General features: G+C 46.7%; 1 protein-coding gene across 1 annotated transcript; it reads left to right on the forward strand.

Moving 5' to 3' along the window:
• Positions 1-4,196: 4,196 nt before the first annotated feature.
• Positions 4,197-6,236, forward strand: MLNR (motilin receptor). Its single transcript, XM_003270087.2, has 2 exons — positions 4,197-5,097; positions 5,899-6,236. The coding sequence occupies exons 1-2, from the start codon at positions 4,197-4,199 to the stop codon at positions 6,234-6,236; spliced, it is 1,239 nt and encodes a 412-aa protein (XP_003270135.2).
• The last annotated feature ends 13,177 nt before the right edge of the window (positions 6,237-19,413 follow it).

The raw sequence follows: 19,413 nt of genomic DNA on the forward strand, positions 1-19,413 counted from the left end.
TATAGCAAGAGGCCACCCAGCACAGTGGTTATGCCCATGGACTCTGGAAGTGGACAGCACCACCCTTCCTGGCTGTCCCAGTGACCTGGGGTCACTTCTCTGTGCTTTGCTCTTCTCATCTCTAACATAGAGATACTAAAAGAACCTGCTGCCTTGGACTGCTGTGGAGGATTAAATGCATTCAGATATGAAAGTACTTGGAACAGTGCCTTGCACACAGCAAGCATTAGCTTTATATTCATCCAGACCATCCCTTTATATTCATCAAAAGCCAGCCAGTGAGGCCTCCAGCCCGAGGCCAAGAGCCAATTGATGACACCAACCTCTTGCCTCTGGGGACGCAGGCCATAGCCGGGCCAAACCTAGACCCACCCTTGCCCCACATGAGTTACAGGCAGAGAGGTACTCAAAGAGTAAAGAAGAGAGATGCCCATGCTCCCGGTCTACTGAGAACTTCCTCTTCCTCTCACTGGATGAACTATAAAGTCAGGAAGCTGGTGAATGTCTACAGAAACACAAAGTAGAAAACAGATCTGGTCCCATTCCTTCCTAAAACATTGAATGCCAACTCATCATAAGAGCTCAGATATGTCGTAAGGGCCAAGTTATGTTTGAACCTCAGCGTAGCAATGTTATCAAAAAAGCCCGCTAGGTCTCCACCTCTCCATATCAGTATTCTGTCTTAAGCTGAAGTATCAGTGACTACTTACTAAGCACCCACTACAATCAGAGCACTGTTTTAACGGCTAGGAATTGTAAAGAAAACAATGGTACCTGGTTCTGCAGAAGCTCATTCATTCTCCAAGTTAACAAATATTTATTAAATTCTCACTTTGTGCCAGGCACTAAGGAAAAAGCAGTGAACACAGTAGATTAAAGCCCTGCCTTCTGGTGCACATAATGTTGGGAGATAGAGATAGATAATAAACAAATAGCTAAGTAAATTAAATAGCATGTCAGTTGATAATAAGCAATATGGAGAAAATACAATAGAGAGAGGGAGTGCCTGAATGGAGGTGAGTAATTCACAACAGCCAGGATGCTGACTGCAGATGCAGTGGGCCTGCCTCAGTGCCACCATGGTGGGTGTGGAAGGGAATAAGGGAGCCTTCAGCAGAGGCTGGGGTAGTCCATCAGGCCAAGGAGCAAATGGGAAAAACCAAAGAGACTCAAGGATTCACAGCCCATGAGAGCCATGGGGAAGATGTCGAGTGCTCCTGAAAGCATCATCTGAGTCCAAGAAAGAAGCCACCTCTTCACTAGCCACAGGCCCCTGCTCCCAAGGCTAGCAGAGCCACTGGTGACCAAGCAGGAAGGGGACATGGAACTGGAGTCTAGCAAATGCCAGCCCCTGACACCCCAGAAGCCGGCGTGAAGCTTCATAAGGACCTCTCCCTCTAGCTTTAAGCCACTGACCCCTCTCCCCGTACACCTGGGCCACCTTGAGGAAAGGCATGATGTCTGAGAGAACTGAACACTGCCCAGAGGGGCTGCTTAACTGATCCGCCTGGACCATGCCTTACCCAGGCTAGAGCATTCATTTCTCTTGTTGAGAGCACAGGGGAAAATCAAATCAACTACAAATGAAGAAATTACATTTTCTCTGCCTAGGCGGAGGAGACAGGGAGGGAGAAAAAGTGGAAACCGTGAGTACAGAAACTATTTTGAGGAGTTTTGCATGAAAATGATCCAGAAGAGAAAATCTGATGACGAGAGAGAGAAAGAAAATTGACGCAGTGATGTCTGGAGGAGGAGAAAGGAGCGCTTAAGGGGCAGAGCTGACTTCAGCTGCAAGTACCACCAACTGTCCCAGGGGAGCGTGAGCGGAGGTTGGGGGTGTGGTAGTTATCTTCAGAGAAACAGGCTGCAAGGAAACCTCCCAAAGGAGGGGGTGGGGGGGTGTTGGGTCTAAGGAGAGAGGAGGGGGTATAAACCAGTAGCCTGGTGGTGGGAGAGTAAATGAGGTCAGATGAGAGTTGGGAAGGCCGGGGGAACGAAGCACCCCGCTAGAGGTTGTGCTTTCAAGTGAAACAACGCCATGTGAGAGCACGCAAGGAGTAGGCAGGGAATTCGGCTTCACCAGGGTGGTGATGCTCTTGGTGGATGGACGAGGCTGACAATGGAGAAAAGAGCAAGGGAGTCGAGGGCGTCTGTGTGGGAGTGATGGCGACTGCCCGTGGAATTTACGTTGGGTAAAGGAAGAAAGTGAAGACATGGGGCAGGCAAGGGACCGGGAAAAGGAAGGAGGAGCCACCGATGGAGGTCGCAGTGGGTTGAAGGATTACCGGAACTGAGGTGCTAGGGGAAGAGAGCTAAAAAGAGAGCAGGCGGAGGTCAGAAAGAGGGCTGACTGAAGTGGAGGTAGAGGAAGGCTGGCAGACCCTGGCAACCGTGAGGTGTAAGGTCCGTCGACAGGCGCGGCTGAGATCGGGTGCAGAGCAAGGTCATAGGTGGAAAGGAGGTCAACAAACTAGAGGCCAAGGCATTCCAAGACTCGCCATGGGTGTGAACGGCCGCAGATGCAGTGCTTGAAAGAGAGCGCAGGCACCTGGTCCTCAGGGACTGCGGGTGACCACGGGGGAAAGCGCTGGGGAGGGCGGTTTTAGGACCGCTGGAAACAGCAGCGATGAGGGAGGCGACAGGTGTCCCTCCTCCAAGCTCACAGTCTGCATGTGAGAGAGAACTGCAGGAGAAGCTTGTCCTAGGCAAAGCCAGGTGTCAGGTCCAGAATCGAGGATCGAGAGAAGAGGTTGAGGATTTAAGCCACTGAGGGGGTGGGGCTGGGCAGTGAGTGGGACGTCAGGCTTGCAAGCTCTGGGATTAGGCCGACCAGAGCCCATATCCCAGTCCCGCCTCTTACTGCCTGCTTGATCTCAAGCGAGACTCGCTTTGTTCATGGGCGAAAGGAGCGCCCCAGGCCATGAGGATTAGATGGAGAGCACAGGGCCAGATCCATCTAAATTCTCAGTAAGTGTTAGCTATTGTTATTAAGACCACACTGAACAGACGCTTACATCCGTTTTAGCCCCTTTCCCCAATTTTCTTTCTTTCCGGTGTTGACAAATCCTCTAGTTTTTTAAGTTTATAAAACATGTTGTACATAAGAAAGACATATCACATGTGAAAGTTCTCTAGTGTCCACGTAAATATGTGTCTTGTTCTTTATAATAAGTAAACATGCTCACGGATCCTTGAAATTATCTGGTCACGGCCGGGCGCGGTGGCTCACGCCTGTAATCCCAGCACTTTGGGAGGTCGAGGCGGGTGGACCACCTGGGGTCAGGAGTTCGAGACCAGGCTGGCCAACATGGCGAAACCCTGACTACATAAAAAACACAAAATTTAGCCGGGGCGTGGGCGCTCCTGTGCTCCCAGCTACTCAGGAGGCTGAGGTGGGAGGACTGCTTGAGCCTGGGAGGTCGAGGCTGCAGTGAGCTGTGATCGCGCCACTTACACTCCAGCCTGGACGACAGTGAGACCCTGTCTCAAGAAGAAAAAAAGAAAGAAAGAAAAAAAATAAATTATTTTGTCAATTATATGGTCAGCTCCCTCCACCACTCGCGAATTTACAGAAGAGGAGAACTGGGCTGGGCGAGCCCAGGACTAGCCCAAGATTACGCAGTTACTCGGTGGTAGAGCCAGGATTAGACAGGAGAGGCTCTAGATTCTTGTCTACACTCCCCTCCTATTATTTAGCATTATGGCTTCCTGAGGATTACCGTGAGCCCTCCTCCACCATCAAGCGGCAGCTACCAGCCACCAGACCAGATCCCTTCGAAGGTGCCCTGTGTACCAGACTGACAAAAGCGCCCGTACGGTGCTGGGTCCTGTAACCAAAGCTCTCTAGGGTGCAGACATCGCTCACCGGACCGGGTGGGGCTCGTGCGCTAAGGGCGCCGGGTATTCCAGTTGGTGGAGAGGGAAGCGCCCTGGAACTGCATGGGCCCAGGAGAGGGCGCGGGAGCAGGGCCGGGCCGGGGCGGGCCGCGGCCGTGGGCGGAGACTGCGCGCAGCCAGCTCGGGAGCGCCTCGGAGCCCACCCCGCAGAGCCGCTTCCCGCGCCCTGCAGCGCAGCGCTCCGCCGTCTGACCGGCCGCGCCCGCAGCGCGCGGGCTGGGAAAAGAGGCGCTCACAGACAGGGACCACGCGCCAGGCTCCCAGCCCAACCTGGGACGCGGCGGCCGCGCGGAGCACCCATGGGCAGCCCCTGGAACGGCAGCGACGGCCCCGAGGGCGCACGGGAGCCGCAGTGGGCCGCGCTGCCGCCTTGCGACGAGCGCCGCTGCTCGCTCTTTCCCCTGGGGGCGCTGGTGCCGGTGACCGCCGTGTGCCTGGGCCTGTTCGCCGTCGGGGTGAGCGGCAACGTGGTGACCGTGCTGCTGATCGGGCGCTACCGGGACATGCAGACCACCACCAACTTGTACCTGGGTAGCATGGCCGTGTCCGACCTACTCATCCTGCTCGGGCTGCCCTTCGACCTGTACCGCCTCTGGCGCTCGCGGCCCTGGGTGTTCGGGCCGCTGCTCTGCCGCCTGTCCCTCTACGTGGGCGAGGGCTGCACCTACGCCACGCTGCTGCACATGACGGCGCTCAGCGTCGAGCGCTACCTGGCCATCTGCCGCCCGCTCCGCGCCCGCGTACTGGTCACCCGGCGCCGCGTCCGCGCGCTCATCGCTGTGCTCTGGGCTGTGGCGCTGCTCTCTGCCGGGCCCTTCTTGTTCCTGGTGGGCGTCGAGCAGGACCCCGGCATCTCCGTGGTTCCGGGCCTCAATGGCACCGTGCGGCTCGCCTCCTCGCCTCTCGCCTCGTCGCCGCCCCTCTGGCTCTCTCGGGCGCCACCGCCGTCCCCGCCGTCGGGGCCCGAGACCGCAGAGGTCGCGGCGCTGTTCAGCCGCGAATGCCGGCCGAGCCCCGCGCAGCTGGGCGCGCTGCGTGTCATGCTGTGGGTCACCACCGCCTACTTCTTCCTGCCCTTTCTGTGCCTCAGCATCCTCTACGGGCTCATCGGGCGGGAGCTGTGGAGCAGCCGGCGGCCGCTGCGAGGCCTGGCCGCCTCGGGGCGGGAGAGAGGCCACCAGCAGACCGTCCGCGTCCTGCGTAAGTGGAGCCACCCTGGTTCCAAAGACATCTGCCTGCAGTCCGCCCCGCCGGGGGCCGCGCAAACGCGGGGTCCCCTTCCCCTGCTCGCCCAGCTCTGGGCGCCGCTTCCAGCTTCCTTTCCTATTTCGATTCCAGCCTCCACCCGTCCGTACTTCCCGTCCCCCGAGAAAACCATGTCCTGTCCCCCAGGAGCACTGGGGGACCCCAGGGCGCTTTGAGGGTGGGATCCCCGGATTCGATTCAGTAACCAGCAGTGCTTTTCCAGAGCCTCTGAGACCAGAAAGGAGAGTTGGTAATTCTTAATCCAACCACCTGTTAGATGCCACAGATGAGGGGTCCCCACAGTGCTCTTGAGAAGACGAGGGAGATTTCATTAAGCTAAAATTTTTTATTTAATGTTAAGTGATGCTGAAGGCTAAAGTAAACCTTGCTCGTATCAAAAAGTAAAGATTGTGCAGACCTATTGTAGAATTCTTTTCAACAGAGAACAGAAAACTTGTCTCCGAAGTGGGTTTGTGGAAGGAAGCCTGCCAAGGCGGCTTGTTCAGAGAAATTGCTCCTTCTGGTTTATGTCCAGCCTTGATAACACATATAGGAGCCTACTATGCAGTCTTAAAGCAAATATCCATGCAGCCTGCAGCCTGGTCATTTTTTTCTGGGCTGAGGATCTGGCTAGGTAGAAGTTTTCTCTAATTTATTTTGCTGTTACTTGTTATTGCAGATGGTTCCTTGTGGGAGTGGGGGGTTTATTTGCTTCCCAATGCTTTTTTAATCCCGGTGCTGTGTCTTATATTGCAGTGATGGTGGTTCTGGCGTTTATAGTTTGCTGGTTGCCTTTCCACGTTGGCAGAATCATTTACATAAACACGGAAGATTCGCGGATGATGTACTTCTCTCAGTACTTTAACATCGTCGCTCTGCAACTTTTCTATCTGAGCGCATCTATCAACCCAATCCTTTACAACCTCATTTCAAAGAAGTACAGAGCGGCGGCCTGTAAACTGCTGCTCGCAAGGAAGTCCAAGCCGAGAGGCTTGCGCAAAAGCAGGGACACTGCGGGGGAAGTTGCAGGGGACACTGGAGGAGACACGGCGGGCTACACCGAGACAAGCGCTAACGTGAAGACGACGGGGTAACCAGCACGGCCAAGCCAGGCTCCTCTCGCAGTTCTAAGACTTCGGGGAAAACAGATGTGTAGAGAAATAAAGACTGAAAGTGAGGAACAGATCCTGTTAAGAAGAATGGAAAGAGGGTTGCAGTTGTGCCAGTTGGTTAAGAAATAGACCGCATGATTTATTTAACCAACGTATGAAATGTAACTGTGCCAACCTTTCTAGTTTCCTTCCCACGTACCTTCTAAGGGATGTCGATTTTACCATCATGAAATCCCACATCTCAAAGTGTGCTCTTGTGTGATGGTTTCATGAAGTCCTCATTCTCCTACTCTTCGGAAAGATGATTGTTCATTTTACAGTTAAATGATACACAGAGATGCTGCCCCAAAACTGCCACCTCTGAGATCATGAATGTATTTTACTTTTAAGTTTTGGATGTAAATATAACAGTACATCTACAAGGAACCAGGATAATGACAGTTTTGATCCAAGAAATGATTTAATACCTATGTATGGCTGCAAAAACTTTTAGAAGTAAAAGGAATTCTGGGTAGACTCCAGTGTTCAGGGGTCCCACCTCTCTCCAGATCACAGCAAGTCATAAAGTTTAGGCACAATAATAGCCTCTTTCAGAAGTACTAAGCAATTGTGTTGCAACCCACTTCTCCTTCACACTGCCCATGGGACCTTCCCAGTGCCACTGGCCATGGGGTGGCAAACTTTGGGCATCAACATTTGAGAGTAGAGAGCTCAGCAGGACATGGCTTTCTCCAGTGACTACAAATGACATTTGTAAAGAGCTATTTAATATGCTTTATCTCACCTCAGCTTGGTGGGGTGAGTGCTGTCGTCAACATTCCTGTTTTGGAAGTGAGTCTTGGATTGCCCAAACAGGAGCTGGTGAGCGGGAATCTGAATCCAGTGTTTAAGTTGCTCACCTACTCCCAAGCCAAGATGCTGTCCATACTGAAAAATGGCAGCCAATGGATTTAGTCAAGAGTGAAAGAGAACTCACTGGACATTCTGATCAACAACTCTGTAACTTTGTTTTGTTTTTTACAGTTTAAAACACAAATATTTTTAGAGGGTTAGTGCTGTCACTCAGCTCCAAAGGGCTTCACTCACACCACCTTCTGTATGAATGGCACCCCCAAGATGTGGGCAGGGTACAGCTTTCACAGTTGTACACGGGACCTTTTGGGGGGCTTTCAGATTGATAAATTCAAACCTAAATTACAATAGGATCTTGATTTGTATGAGGAATTTGTCCTGAGACCTTCATGAATCTTCAAATCTACAAATACCAGAAAAGTGACAAATGCTATAACTTCAGAGTTATAATGACAGATAGACATAAAGTCACATTGAGACTTGGAGGCTGGAGAGGCAGCTCCATTGATTCACTGACTTGATGTCTCTGCTTCACAGCCCACAGTTTGGATGGCTTCGGTGAATGTCTAAATTACTTTCCGCCACAGGCCACCATAGTCTCTTTTGAATAGTTAAAACTACAAAAGATTAATACATCAATAACAAGGGTCTGCCCGACATGCACTCAAAGTTCTGTTGCCTTCTCATTTTCTTAGCCAAAGCCCTAGCTCAGTCCCCAGCCCGGTCCACAATTGGCACAGGAATGAAGTCTCTCGTTTGCTTTTTCTCCTAGCTAGTGGAAGAAGCAGGTTGCAGTCACTTCAAGAAGCATTCCCTAAACTGTGTTCTGCAGATTTCCAGGGATTATTGGAAAAAATGGTTCTGGGGTTAAATATGGCAGGAAAATACCACATTGTGTTCCCCCCACCACACCCTAAACATTTCACACACATAACACAACATAGCATGTCAGAGGCTCTGAGAAGTTGTCTCAACAAACATTTCCTTGACTTATTTTATCACAGAACCAACTCCCCATCTTCCCTCCCCAAGAACACTTAGTAAAATCTCATGGAGTGAGAAATACTTTGGGGAGCACTGATGTAGGGGTTCTGACAATGGAGGTACCAGCCTGGAGCCTCCATAACTCTCTGCTTGGTAGCACTAAGTACAGCAGCTGCCACAGTCCTTCTGCTCATGGGAGCTCCTCTCTGGAGCAGTCAGGAGTGGCCACCTCCCTAGGGAAGGTCACAGCAAAGAACCTTATTGAGATGTATATAATATTTTATTTTTTTTAGAGACAGGATCTCGCCCTGTTGCCCAGGCTGGAGTGCACTGGCACAATCATAGCTCACTGTAACCTTAAATTCCTGGGTTCGAACCATCCTGCCACCTCAGCCTCCCCAGTAGGCAGGACTACAGGCACGCACCACCATGCCTGGCTAATTTTTTAGTTTTTTGTAAAGTTGAGGTCTTGCTGTGTTGCCCAGGCTGGTCTCAAACTCCTGGCCTCAAGCAATCCTCCTGCCTCAGCATCCCAAAGTGCTGGGATTACAGGCATGAGCCACCACACCTGGCTCATGTATAATATTCTAAATGTAGAAGCAAAGACTTCTCTTTGGAGCTTTCTCATTCAGAATCTAGGAAACAAGGATTTACATGACACTTTCCTGGGACTTTAAGCATGTTTCCAGGTGTGGGCATAGGGAGGATCACCCTTCCCTTCCCGGATGGTACCTGAGATGGAGGGCCTGAAGGCCATCCCTTCCTTCAGGATTCTCGTGTGGTCTCAGCCTACTAGTGGACTGTGAAATCAGTAAGTGTGTCACATTTTTCTTTAATGGAACAGCGTGGACAAGAATACAGTCCATTATGCATCACATGTAATAAGGTAACTATTGTGCTGTGAAACTTTTGTTTCAATTATGTTTTGGTTGGTGTCTTTCCCGGTTCACAAAATAAATGTATTCTAACTGTGGGTCAGGTGGAAAATGTTTAAAAAGTTGTTCTAAGATCTAAAGTTTTTCTCTGTTCTTACACCGACAACTGGCTCCAAGTCAGCGAATCACTGGAGCAGGAGAATCACTGAGCTCTGGTTTCCAGTCCAGGGCTCCCTACCCACCCGACCCAGGGTGGTAATCATGGAGGCTACGGACCAGCCACTCCCTCCACCCCAACAGAGACCCGTGCTGGCATTCCAGCCACTTCTCTTTGAGCCCCCTCTCCCTTCTGCAGGCAGAACCGCTTTTGTTAGGTGAGCTGCCAACCTTGGAAAAGGGTTTGTATTTCATTCATTCCCATGGCAAATATTTACCAAGCAACTGCTAAGTGCCAGACGTGTATAATACAATACACCAGAAAAACCAGTCCATGTGATGATGTAAAAATCAATCAACTTTCTAATGGCATTCTCTGTTTGAAATGTGTATACGTGTCATCTAGACTAACATGGATTCACCATTTAGATCAGATGGAAGTGCAGAACATCAGGTTTGCACTATCTGTCTGGATGTTCCTCCTCTTTTTTATGTGAGACATTTCCATTTCTGAAGGAAATGTTCAAAGAGCTATTGCACAATATCCACTGGGATCCAAGAGTTCCCTGTGCCAAGTTCTCAAAGAGACACAGGCAACATGCTAGTGGTGTTGAAAATTCAAACATGCCCTCTCCTGACCCTTTCTACTCATGTCATAATGACATTTGCCAGTATATGGAAGCAAATTTTAGTGGTTGCACAGGTCTAGTGTGTTTTGTTTTGTTTTAGAGACAGGGTCTTCCTCTGTCACCCAGGCTGGAGTGCAGTGGCTTGATCATAGCTCACTTTAGCCTCAATCTGCTGGGCTCAAGCAATCCTCCCACCTCAGCCTCTCAAGTAGCTAGGACTATAGGCACACATCATCATCATACCTAGCTAATTAAAAAAAAATTTTTTTAAGAGATAGGGTTTTATTATGTTGCCCAGGCTGGTCTCCAACTCCTGGCCTCAATCGATCCTCCCACCTCAGCCTCCCAGGGTACTGGGATTATAGGCATAAGCCACCATGCCCAGCTTAGGTTTAGTGTTTTAAAAGTGGCATTACTTAAACATAGATGGGATGCAATATTTAATTATGAGCCCAATTTCTAAGGATTCCAAACCCTAACTATTACAGAGCCCCTAGTCTTCTATGAGCAGCCTTCGAATTCAGCGTTTCCTCTTCTGAGCACACAGGGCACAGGCTCCACAGGAATGCTCTGTGGCGATCACTCAACCTGTCCCTCTCTGGTGTACACTACAGAGGAGGGGAGAGAGGCCGACTCTACTGGCCACCTTAGGAAAACACTACACACTTTTTAAATAGTGCACACCTGTGTACTAAGGGTTAAAAGGCTTTTTATTCCCCACACTAATTCTCTGGGTCAGTGGTTCTCAAACTTCAGCCTGCATCAGAATCACCTGGAGGACGTGTTAAGACACAGATTGCTGGGCATCCCCCCAGAGGGTTTTGGAGTTAGCAGGTCTGGGGTGGGGCCCAAGAATCTGTATTTCTATTGAATTCCCAGGTGATGCTGGTTTATGTCCCAGGTGGTACAGAGCGGGATGGCATAAGATTTCACCACACTACTCAGGGCACGCTCGACTGAAAACAACTGTTTAATTCTGGAATTTTCCATTTAATAGTTTTGGACCATGGTCGACCACAGGTAACTGAAAGCTCAGAAAGCAAAACAATGGATAAGGGGGACTACTTTGTGGTTCCAAAGAAGCCATCCAGCTGGAAAAGTTCTGTTGTTGCATTTTCCACAGGCTCCTGCAAATAGGTCCTGATGGCCAAATACTCTTTTTTTTTTTTTTTTTTTTGATATACGGTCTCACTCTGTCACCCATGCTGGAGTGCAGTGGCACAACCACGGCTCACTGCAGCCTCAGCCTCCCCGACTCAGGTGATCCTCTCACTTCAGCCTCCTGAGTAGCTGGGACTACAGGTGCACACCACCACACCCAGATAATTTTTTAATTTTTTTGTAGAGACGAGGTTTCGCCATGTTGCTCAGGCTGTTCTCAAGCTCCTAAACTCAAGCAATCTGCCCTCCCAAAATGTTGGGATTATAGGCGTGAGCCACCATGCCTGACCACTTAAATACTTTTAAGAAAATGTTGCAATACTATATAAACTCTTTTTGGCCATACAGCATTTTTTTCTCTCACATATTAACTTTCCCCAAAATACTCCACCTTGAAATTCTAGAGAGAAGTTTGGGTATGAAGTCAGGGCTCACCATAAAGATTTGGGAGGCGGCCGGGCGCGGTGGCTCACGCTTGTAATCCCAGCACTTTGGGAGGCCGAGGCGGGCGGATCACGAGGTCAGGAAATCGAGACCACGGTGAAACCCCGTCTCTACTAAAAATACAAAAAATTAGCCGGGCGTGGTGGCGGGCGCCTGTAGTCCCAGCTACTCGGAGAGGCTGAGGCAGGAGAATGGCGTGAACCCGGGAGGCGGAGCTTGCAGTGAGCCGAGATTGAGCCACTGCACTCCAGCCTGGGCGACAGAGCGAGACTCCGTCTCAAAAAAAAAAAAAAAAAAAAAAAAGATTTGGGAGGCAACAGCATGGAAATGATCATTTTACCCAGTGCCTCAAAAACTTTCGCTTGCATCAGAAACACTAGAGAGTTTCTTAAAACATGGATTTCTGGGCCCACTCCAGAAGTTCTGATTCTCTAAGTCTGAGAATTTGCATTTCTGTGTAGTTTGCAGGTGGTGCTGCTGCTGCAACTCCAGGATCACACTTTGAGAACCACTGATTTAAGTGATAGAAATAGATGGACCTGACTAGGAGAAGGCTTACCAAGATCAAAGCAAAGGCGGAGGGATGCACTGTAACGATCCCCACGCTGGCTGGAAGTCACCAAAGCAGGCAGAAGAGCAGAAAAGGAAAAGCATGTGATGGATATGATACAACCCAATGGAAGAGCATTTCACAGAGGGTCGGAGGCCAAGGGGTCATGCACCATGGGGAACACAAAGAGAATGAAGTAGGGGTGCCAGACGAAATTCAGAGCCTGAAACTAAATTTGAATTTCTGATAAACAACATATATCTTATATATAAGTTTAAATAGTATTAGCATGACACACTAAGGGCCAGGTGTGGTGGCAAACACCGGGAGTCCCAGCACTTTTGGAGGCCGAGGCAGGAGGGTTACTTGAGACCAATAATTCAAGACCAGCCTGGCAATATAGCAAGATCTCATTTCCACAAAAAAATGCATTTCTTCATTAGCTGGGCATGGTGGCATGCCCCTGTAGTCCTAGTTACTTGAAAGGCTGAGGTGGGAGGATCCCTTGAGCTCAGGAGTTTGAGACTGCAGTGAGCTCTGATCACGCTACTGCGCTTTAAAAACATGGCGTACCTATTACTTATATTTTAAAATCATTTATTATTTATCTGAAATCCACATTTAAATGGGCACTCTATTTTTATTTTTAAATCTGGTAACCTTAGGATACTGGCAATGGAAAGACCACAGAGTTTGGCAAAAGGAAGGAATCTAGAAAGTGCCTTTCAAGAGAGCGCTGGGGCAGGAGCTGGAAGATGGTAAGTTGAAAGGAAATGGCCGGGTTAGATGGTCCCAGCTTTGGGGGCCTCTTTGTGCAGGAAGCTCAGCAGCTGGTTAAGCGACTCTGCCGCTAGTCCTGTACTGTACTGACTTGTACCCCCACCAAGAGCCAGCCTCTCCTGCTGTAGCTTGTATCCCAGCACCCTAGTTAGGAAAGCACCTACCACCCCTGTGTTAGGCATCTGCACTGCACAGTCAGTAATTATTTTGATTTTTTTAAATCACAAAACTGAAGAATGTGTCTGATTCAGAACTTCCTGGAATATAATGTCATGACAATCTGTCAAACTGAAGAAGTTTTGTTTGTATCTCACCTGTTCCTAGGTGTTTACATACACTTAGGCATTTTTTTAAGGCTTTATTTTCTCTTTCTGCAAAAGGGGTTGAATGAAATAAAATTTTGTTAAATGACTAATTTATTTACAATGAGGGGTGGTTCTTTTTTTCTTTTTTGAGACAGAGTCTCACTCTGTCTCCCAGGCTGGAGAGCAGTGGCACGATCAGAGCTCACTTGCAGCCTCCACCTCCCAGGCTCATACAATCCTCCCACCTCAGCCTCACAAGTAGCTGGACTATAGGCACACACCACCACACCCGGATAATTTTTGAATTTTTTGTAGAGACTGAGTCTCACCATGTTGCCCAAGCTGGTCTTGAACTCCTGGGCTCAAGTAATCTGCCTGCCTCAGCCTCCCAAAGTGCTGGGATTCTAGGCATGAGCCACTGCTCTGAGCCAGGTGGTTCTTCTTCTAAAAAAAATGTGACTCTATGTGATGACTGAGACCATAAAGGATAACGAAGTAATATTTAAATCTCTGTAAAGCAACTAGCATTGTGACTGGTAGTAATAGATTTGATAAATACTACTTAAATGTAAATGGAAGATAGCAACATTTTGGACAGGGAAAAATATCGATTTCTTAAAAACTAAGTTCATTGTAGTATTATAATACATTATAATGGAGTGTTTAGTTGTATAACTATTGCAACGTACGTATAACATATAATAATACAAGGTACTTGGTATGCCGTCTGGAATGCAGTAATTCTCAGTAAATGTGAGCTAGCATTTTTGTCCTCAGTTCATATCCTATTAACTGTCACTTGTTGGGTCTTTTTGTTTATAAAAACATGAAACAAAAGTACTGAACATTTATTTTCTAAAAATCCAACAACTCGTAAGAGGCGTATTCACTTCATTACTTAGCTTCTTAAGGGACATCATTGGCATTTTACTCCCAAAGGATGCTATCTTTCACTGAAAGTCTTCAGCTATTTTTTGTATTTATAATAACCCCATTCATATGATTCTGAGTTATCCTCCATCATGCATTTTTAAAAACTGGATTCTTGTGGCTAATGCAAGCATCTGGCTTTCTTAAATAAAGATGAAAATGGCCAGGTGAAGTGGATTGAGCCTTGTAGTCCCAGCTATGCAAGAGGCTAAGGTGGGGACTACTCTCTTAAGCCCAGAGGTTGAAATCTGCAGTGAGCTATGATCAAGCCACCGCACTCCAGCCTAGGCAACAGAGCAAGACCCCACCTCTAAAAATAAATAAAAATAAAAATGCATTTCATAAACACATTTCCCAGTAGCAGTTCCTAAGTTGGATTCTTTAAATGTTCATTTACTAATTTCCATATACATTTTGATTTCCTTTGACAAGGAAAAAATACAAAGTATATTTTATGTTTAAGTTGTTGGGCTATATATAAAAATGAATAGGCCTGTAATCCCAGCACTTTGGGAGGCCGAGGTGGGTGGATCACTTGAGGTCAGGAATTTGAGAACAGCCTGGCCAACATGGTAAAACCCTGTCTCTACTAAAAATACAAAAAAAAAAAAACTAGCTGGGTGTGGTGGCACGTCCCTGTAATCTCAGCTACTCGGGAGGCTGAGGCACGAGAATCACTTGAACACAGGAGGTGGAGGTTGCAGTGAGCCAAGATTGTGCCATTGCACTCCAGCCTGGGCAACAGAGTGAGACTGTCTCAAAATAATAATAATAATAATAATAATAATAATAATAATAATAATAGGACCAGGACCCTTAACCTCAAGATTCTGTGACTTGTCAGGATGGGGAAAAAAAGTATGTAAATAAGTATAGACGTGATTAAATAAGTTTTAATAAAGAGCAGGGGAATTTAGAGAAACTGTACCAAGCATAAAATGTATTATTTTTAGTAACCAGAAATTCCTTCTATGGATGTAGTTAAGATTTTATAGTATTTGGGAGGCCAAGGCAGGAGGACCATTTGAAGCCAGGAGTTCAAGACCAGCCTGGGCAACATAGCAAGACCCTGTCTCTACAAAAAAAAAAAAAAAAAAACAAACTAAAAAATTAGCCAGGTGTGGTGGTGCACACCTGTAGTCCCAAGCTGCTAGAGAGGCTGAGGCAGGAGAATCACTCAAGGCTACAGTGAGTTATGCTTGCACCACTGCACTCTAGCCTGGGTGACAGAGTGAGACCCTGTCTCAAAAAATAACAATAATAAAATAAAAGATGTTACAGTGATTGTTGGCTTAAACCATGCAAACTCTGCTGAACACAGTTTATTAACAATAACTCTTCATCTGAGGAGTCATTAAATCTTTCTGAGCTCAGTTTGCTCGAATGTAAAGTAAGAAGGTTAGAACCAAATTATTTGTCATCTCTTCTACATAAATTATTCTGTGAATCCTTCACTTCCCTCAGCCTTGTAGGTTTAGGTATATTTTAGAAATTTGCTAGAATTAGGCCAGGTACAGTAGCTCTCACCTGTAATCCCAACACTTTGGGAAGCCGAAACAGGAGGATCGCTTAAGCGCAGGAATTCAAGACCAGCCTAGGCAACATGACGAAATCTCATCTCTACAAAAAGTACAAAAATATCCAGGTGTGCTGGTGCATGTCTGTAGTCCCAGCTACTCAGGAGGCTGAGGTGGGAGGATCACTTGAGCCCAGGAGGTAGAGGCTGCAGTGAGCCATGATTGTACCACTGCACTCCATCCTGGGTAAGAGAGCAAGACCCTGCCTCAAAAAAAAAAAAAAGTACTAGAATTAAACAAAAGAGACTTGTTGCACCTAAAATAGATTTTTATAAAGCTTTCAAGTCCATGAGGTTGATTTTCATGTAAAATACAGTTGCTGACAAGTTGGGTCATCTGCTGTGCCCATCAATAGCATGTTAAAAGCATTCAATAGGATGGCACAAGAGAGGAAGGGCTATTAGCAACAGAACAGTGATGTTGGGAGATGGGGTAACTAGACTGACAGGAAAGAATGAGGAAAAGTGGGACATCCAATGGTGAGGTCCATCACACTGATCCTGAGCCCCCGACGGCAACACCAAACTATGCTCAGCACTTTTTAAAGAAATTATTTAAACTGACAAATAAAAATTGTATATGTTTATTGTATGCAACATGATGTTTTGATAGATATATGTTGTATACATTGTGGAATGGCTAAATCAAGCTAATTAGCATATCTGATACCTCACATACTTTTTTGGTAAGAATATTTAAAATCTACTCTCTTCGCAATTTTCAGATATACAATTTATTGTTGTTAACCATAGTCACCATGATGTACAATAGATTTGGTTTCTTTTCTTTTCTTGTTTGACACAGGGTCTTGTTCTGTCGCCCAGGCTGGAGTGCAGTGGCGTGATCATGGCTCACACTGCAGCCTCAACTTCAGGGGCTCAAGTGATCCTGCTGCCTCAGCCTCCTGAGTAACAGTGACTACAGGTGTGCACCACCATACCTGACTAATTTTTTAATTTTTTTTGTAGAGATAGCGTATCACTTTGTTGCCCATTCTGGCCTCAAGCAATCCTGTCTCGACCTCGCAAAGTGCTGGGATTACAGGCATGTGGCACCACACTCAGCCATGATTGCTTGAATTTATTCCCTCTGACTAACTGAAATTTTGAATCCTTTGACTAACACCTCCCCAATCTCTCCCTGCTTCCCTTTCCTGGTAACTGTTTTACTCTCTGCTTTTACGAGCTCAATTTTTTTAGATTCCACATGAGTGAGATTATGTGGTATTTGTCTTTCTGTGCCTGGCTTATTTCCCATAACACAATGTCCTTCAAGTTCATCTGTGTTGTTGCAAATGGCAGGATTTCCTTCTGTTTTAAGGCTGAATAGTATTCCAATGTATGCATGTATGTATGTATGTATGTATGTATGTATGTATGTATGTATAAACCACATTTTCCTATACATTCATCCATTGATGGGCACCTAGGTTGATTCCATATCTTGGCTATTGACTTGTTAATTTTTAAGAATCAGTCTTTCTGCCCAAAAGGTGTGTTGTCTTCCATACACACATGGTGGGGGCTGATCAGGGAGTAGTGGTGTGGTCAGGTATATTTATGTCCACCAGGTTTCCTTCCAAAATGAACGTCCAGGCTACTGGGCTTTTAGAGAAATAGTCCCAAGGTATATACGCACTCTGCTGTTCTTGGAAAGTCAGGATTTGTCATAAGCACATCTGTCGCATTGGGAGCATCTTTAGAAAATTGTTCTTTTTCTTAATGGTCATTGCAACTGCTTTTAGGATTCCACGGTGTTAAATCTGCCCTTTCTTTAGAGCAGTCAAGAAAGACGTAATAACTGAAGGAAATGGGCCTTCCTCAATTGATAGGCCTGATGCTTTTGAAATTTAAGTGGAGCTCTTGCATTTGTTTTTTGTATGGACGGTATAAGGAATGGCACAAACGCTAGATGGAATAGCTTTATAGCTGTCGAGCATTTGTGCTCTTCTGTGCATCAATAGATTTCTATTTCTTTGTTTCATTTGTTCTTAAAAATGCCCTATTTTTATTTTATTTATTTATTTTTTTGAGATGGAGTCTCGCTCTGTCACCAGGCTGGAGTGCAGTGGCACGATCTTGGCTCACTGCAACCTCTGCCTCCCAGGTTCAAGCAATTCTCCTGCTTCAGCCTCTTGAGTAGCTGGGACTACAGGCACCTGCCACCATGCCTGGCTAATTTTTGTATTTTTAGTAGAGATGGGGTTTCACCATGTTGGCTAGGATGGTCTCAATCTCTTGACCTCGTGATCTGTCCGCCTCAAAAAATGCCCTATCTTAACAAGAGCCTTTGGGGGGGAAATTCCAGTGGCAAACTTCTGGCATCTTCTTGACAGGCAGCAGCTTAACTACAGTATCACATTCACAAATGAAGTGGTAAAAAATATTGAATTTTATTATACTTTTGGCTTGAGGAAGCCACTAATGTGGCCACTAAACATGATGTTCAAATGAAACCTTCTGGGAAGTTCTTCAGGGATTACCAGGATAACCTAGAATCTCAACTAGCCTTTGACATTATTAGAAACAGTGTCCCAATGGTAGAGCACATTATTCAGAAACTTAAATTTTCTCAGATCAGCACCTCAAAGCATTTATACTAAGACACAGGACATCTCCAGCTCAACATGTCAGAGTAACACCATGATGACATGTACAGAGTGACTCACCAATCTAGACGCACTTCTGTGGAGCTCCATTGTTGGAAGATCAAGTGGAAATACAGATAGAAAGGCAAAGAACTTCTGTCTGTTCACAATTTATGATGCTCACTATCTGCCTGATATCTATGTCTCTTTCTTAATGTTTACATATCATTTCAGGTCCTGTGTTCCCAGGATGGAGACGGAGAGTGAGCACAGATGGATGTAAGCATCACAAAATATGCCCAACAAATACTGACCAGAGGTCAGGTCATGTCACTTGGTTAACATAACTCTTAATACAAAACATGGTTTGCATTTAATGATAGACACATAAAGCAAACTCTATACAAATGAGTCAGAGCCTCCAAAAGTAACTCGGAAATTACTGACAATACCTGAGATAATATTTTAAGATGCTTTGTTTTTCACTATTAGGAAGTAAAACTATAATTTGCATGTAGGCCACTTAGTCACTGAAGGGAAATTTGGCCACAGGCCTCCCACCAAATCCATTAGCCATCTATGTCCTGCCTGTTGAATAATCACAGCCTGAACTTGCATGCTTTGAAAACTTAGTCTGTCTCCAAGAAGATGATATTGAAAGTGTCAAGTTTCATTTCTATGCGATGCCCGCCAGTGGTGTGAAGAGATTAAAGTCATTTTGGGAATGACGTTTATAATCTACCAATCTAATGACCAGGATTTGAGTTATCAGTTTTTGGAAGAAATAAATGTTGAGGAAGTGAGGGAGGGAGAAAAAAGTTTATACAAAAGAATGAAGCTTCCAACTCAAATGCATTGTGTTTTAAGTGCACTATTAAAACTATTGCATAAGGAGTAGTTTAGGAAGTTACCAGAAAGTGATAGAAACTCTGTGCTCACCTGAACAGGATTTCAGGGTAAACTTTGTCTTCATCAAAGAATGGGCAATAGCCAGGTCCAGTGGCTCAGGCTGTAATCCAGCACTTTGAGACGTGGAGTTGGGAGGATCCCTTGAGGCCAGGAGTTATAGACCAGCCTGGTCAATATAGTGGGACCCATCTCTTAAAAAAAAATAAAGAAAGAAAGAGAAATGAACGAGGGGAGGGGAGCGGAGGGGAAGGGAGGCGAAAGGGAAGGGGGGGAAGGGGGGAGGGAGGGAGGGGGAAGCAGGAAGGGGGAGGGAGGAAGGAAGGAAGGAAGGAGTTACAGTTACAGTTTGAATGAAGGGATGCCTCACTGTTGCCCCACATGTGTTGTTGGGGCTTGCACCACTTTGTTGTATCTCTACCC

The sequence above is a fragment of the Nomascus leucogenys genome, chromosome 5, assembly GCF_006542625.1.
Source record: "Nomascus leucogenys isolate Asia chromosome 5, Asia_NLE_v1, whole genome shotgun sequence".
Lineage (NCBI taxonomy): Eukaryota > Metazoa > Chordata > Mammalia > Primates > Hylobatidae > Nomascus > Nomascus leucogenys.

Bases quoted from the DNA above. Each gene is read 5' to 3' on its own strand.
- MLNR (XM_003270087.2), top strand. From the start codon at position 4,197: ATGGGCAGCCCCTGGAACGGCAGCGACGGCCCCGAGGGCGCACGGGAG. The intron at 5,098-5,898 runs GTAAGTGGAGCC...CTTATATTGCAG, and splicing joins GCAGACCGTCCGCGTCCTGC to TGATGGTGGTTCTGGCGTTT.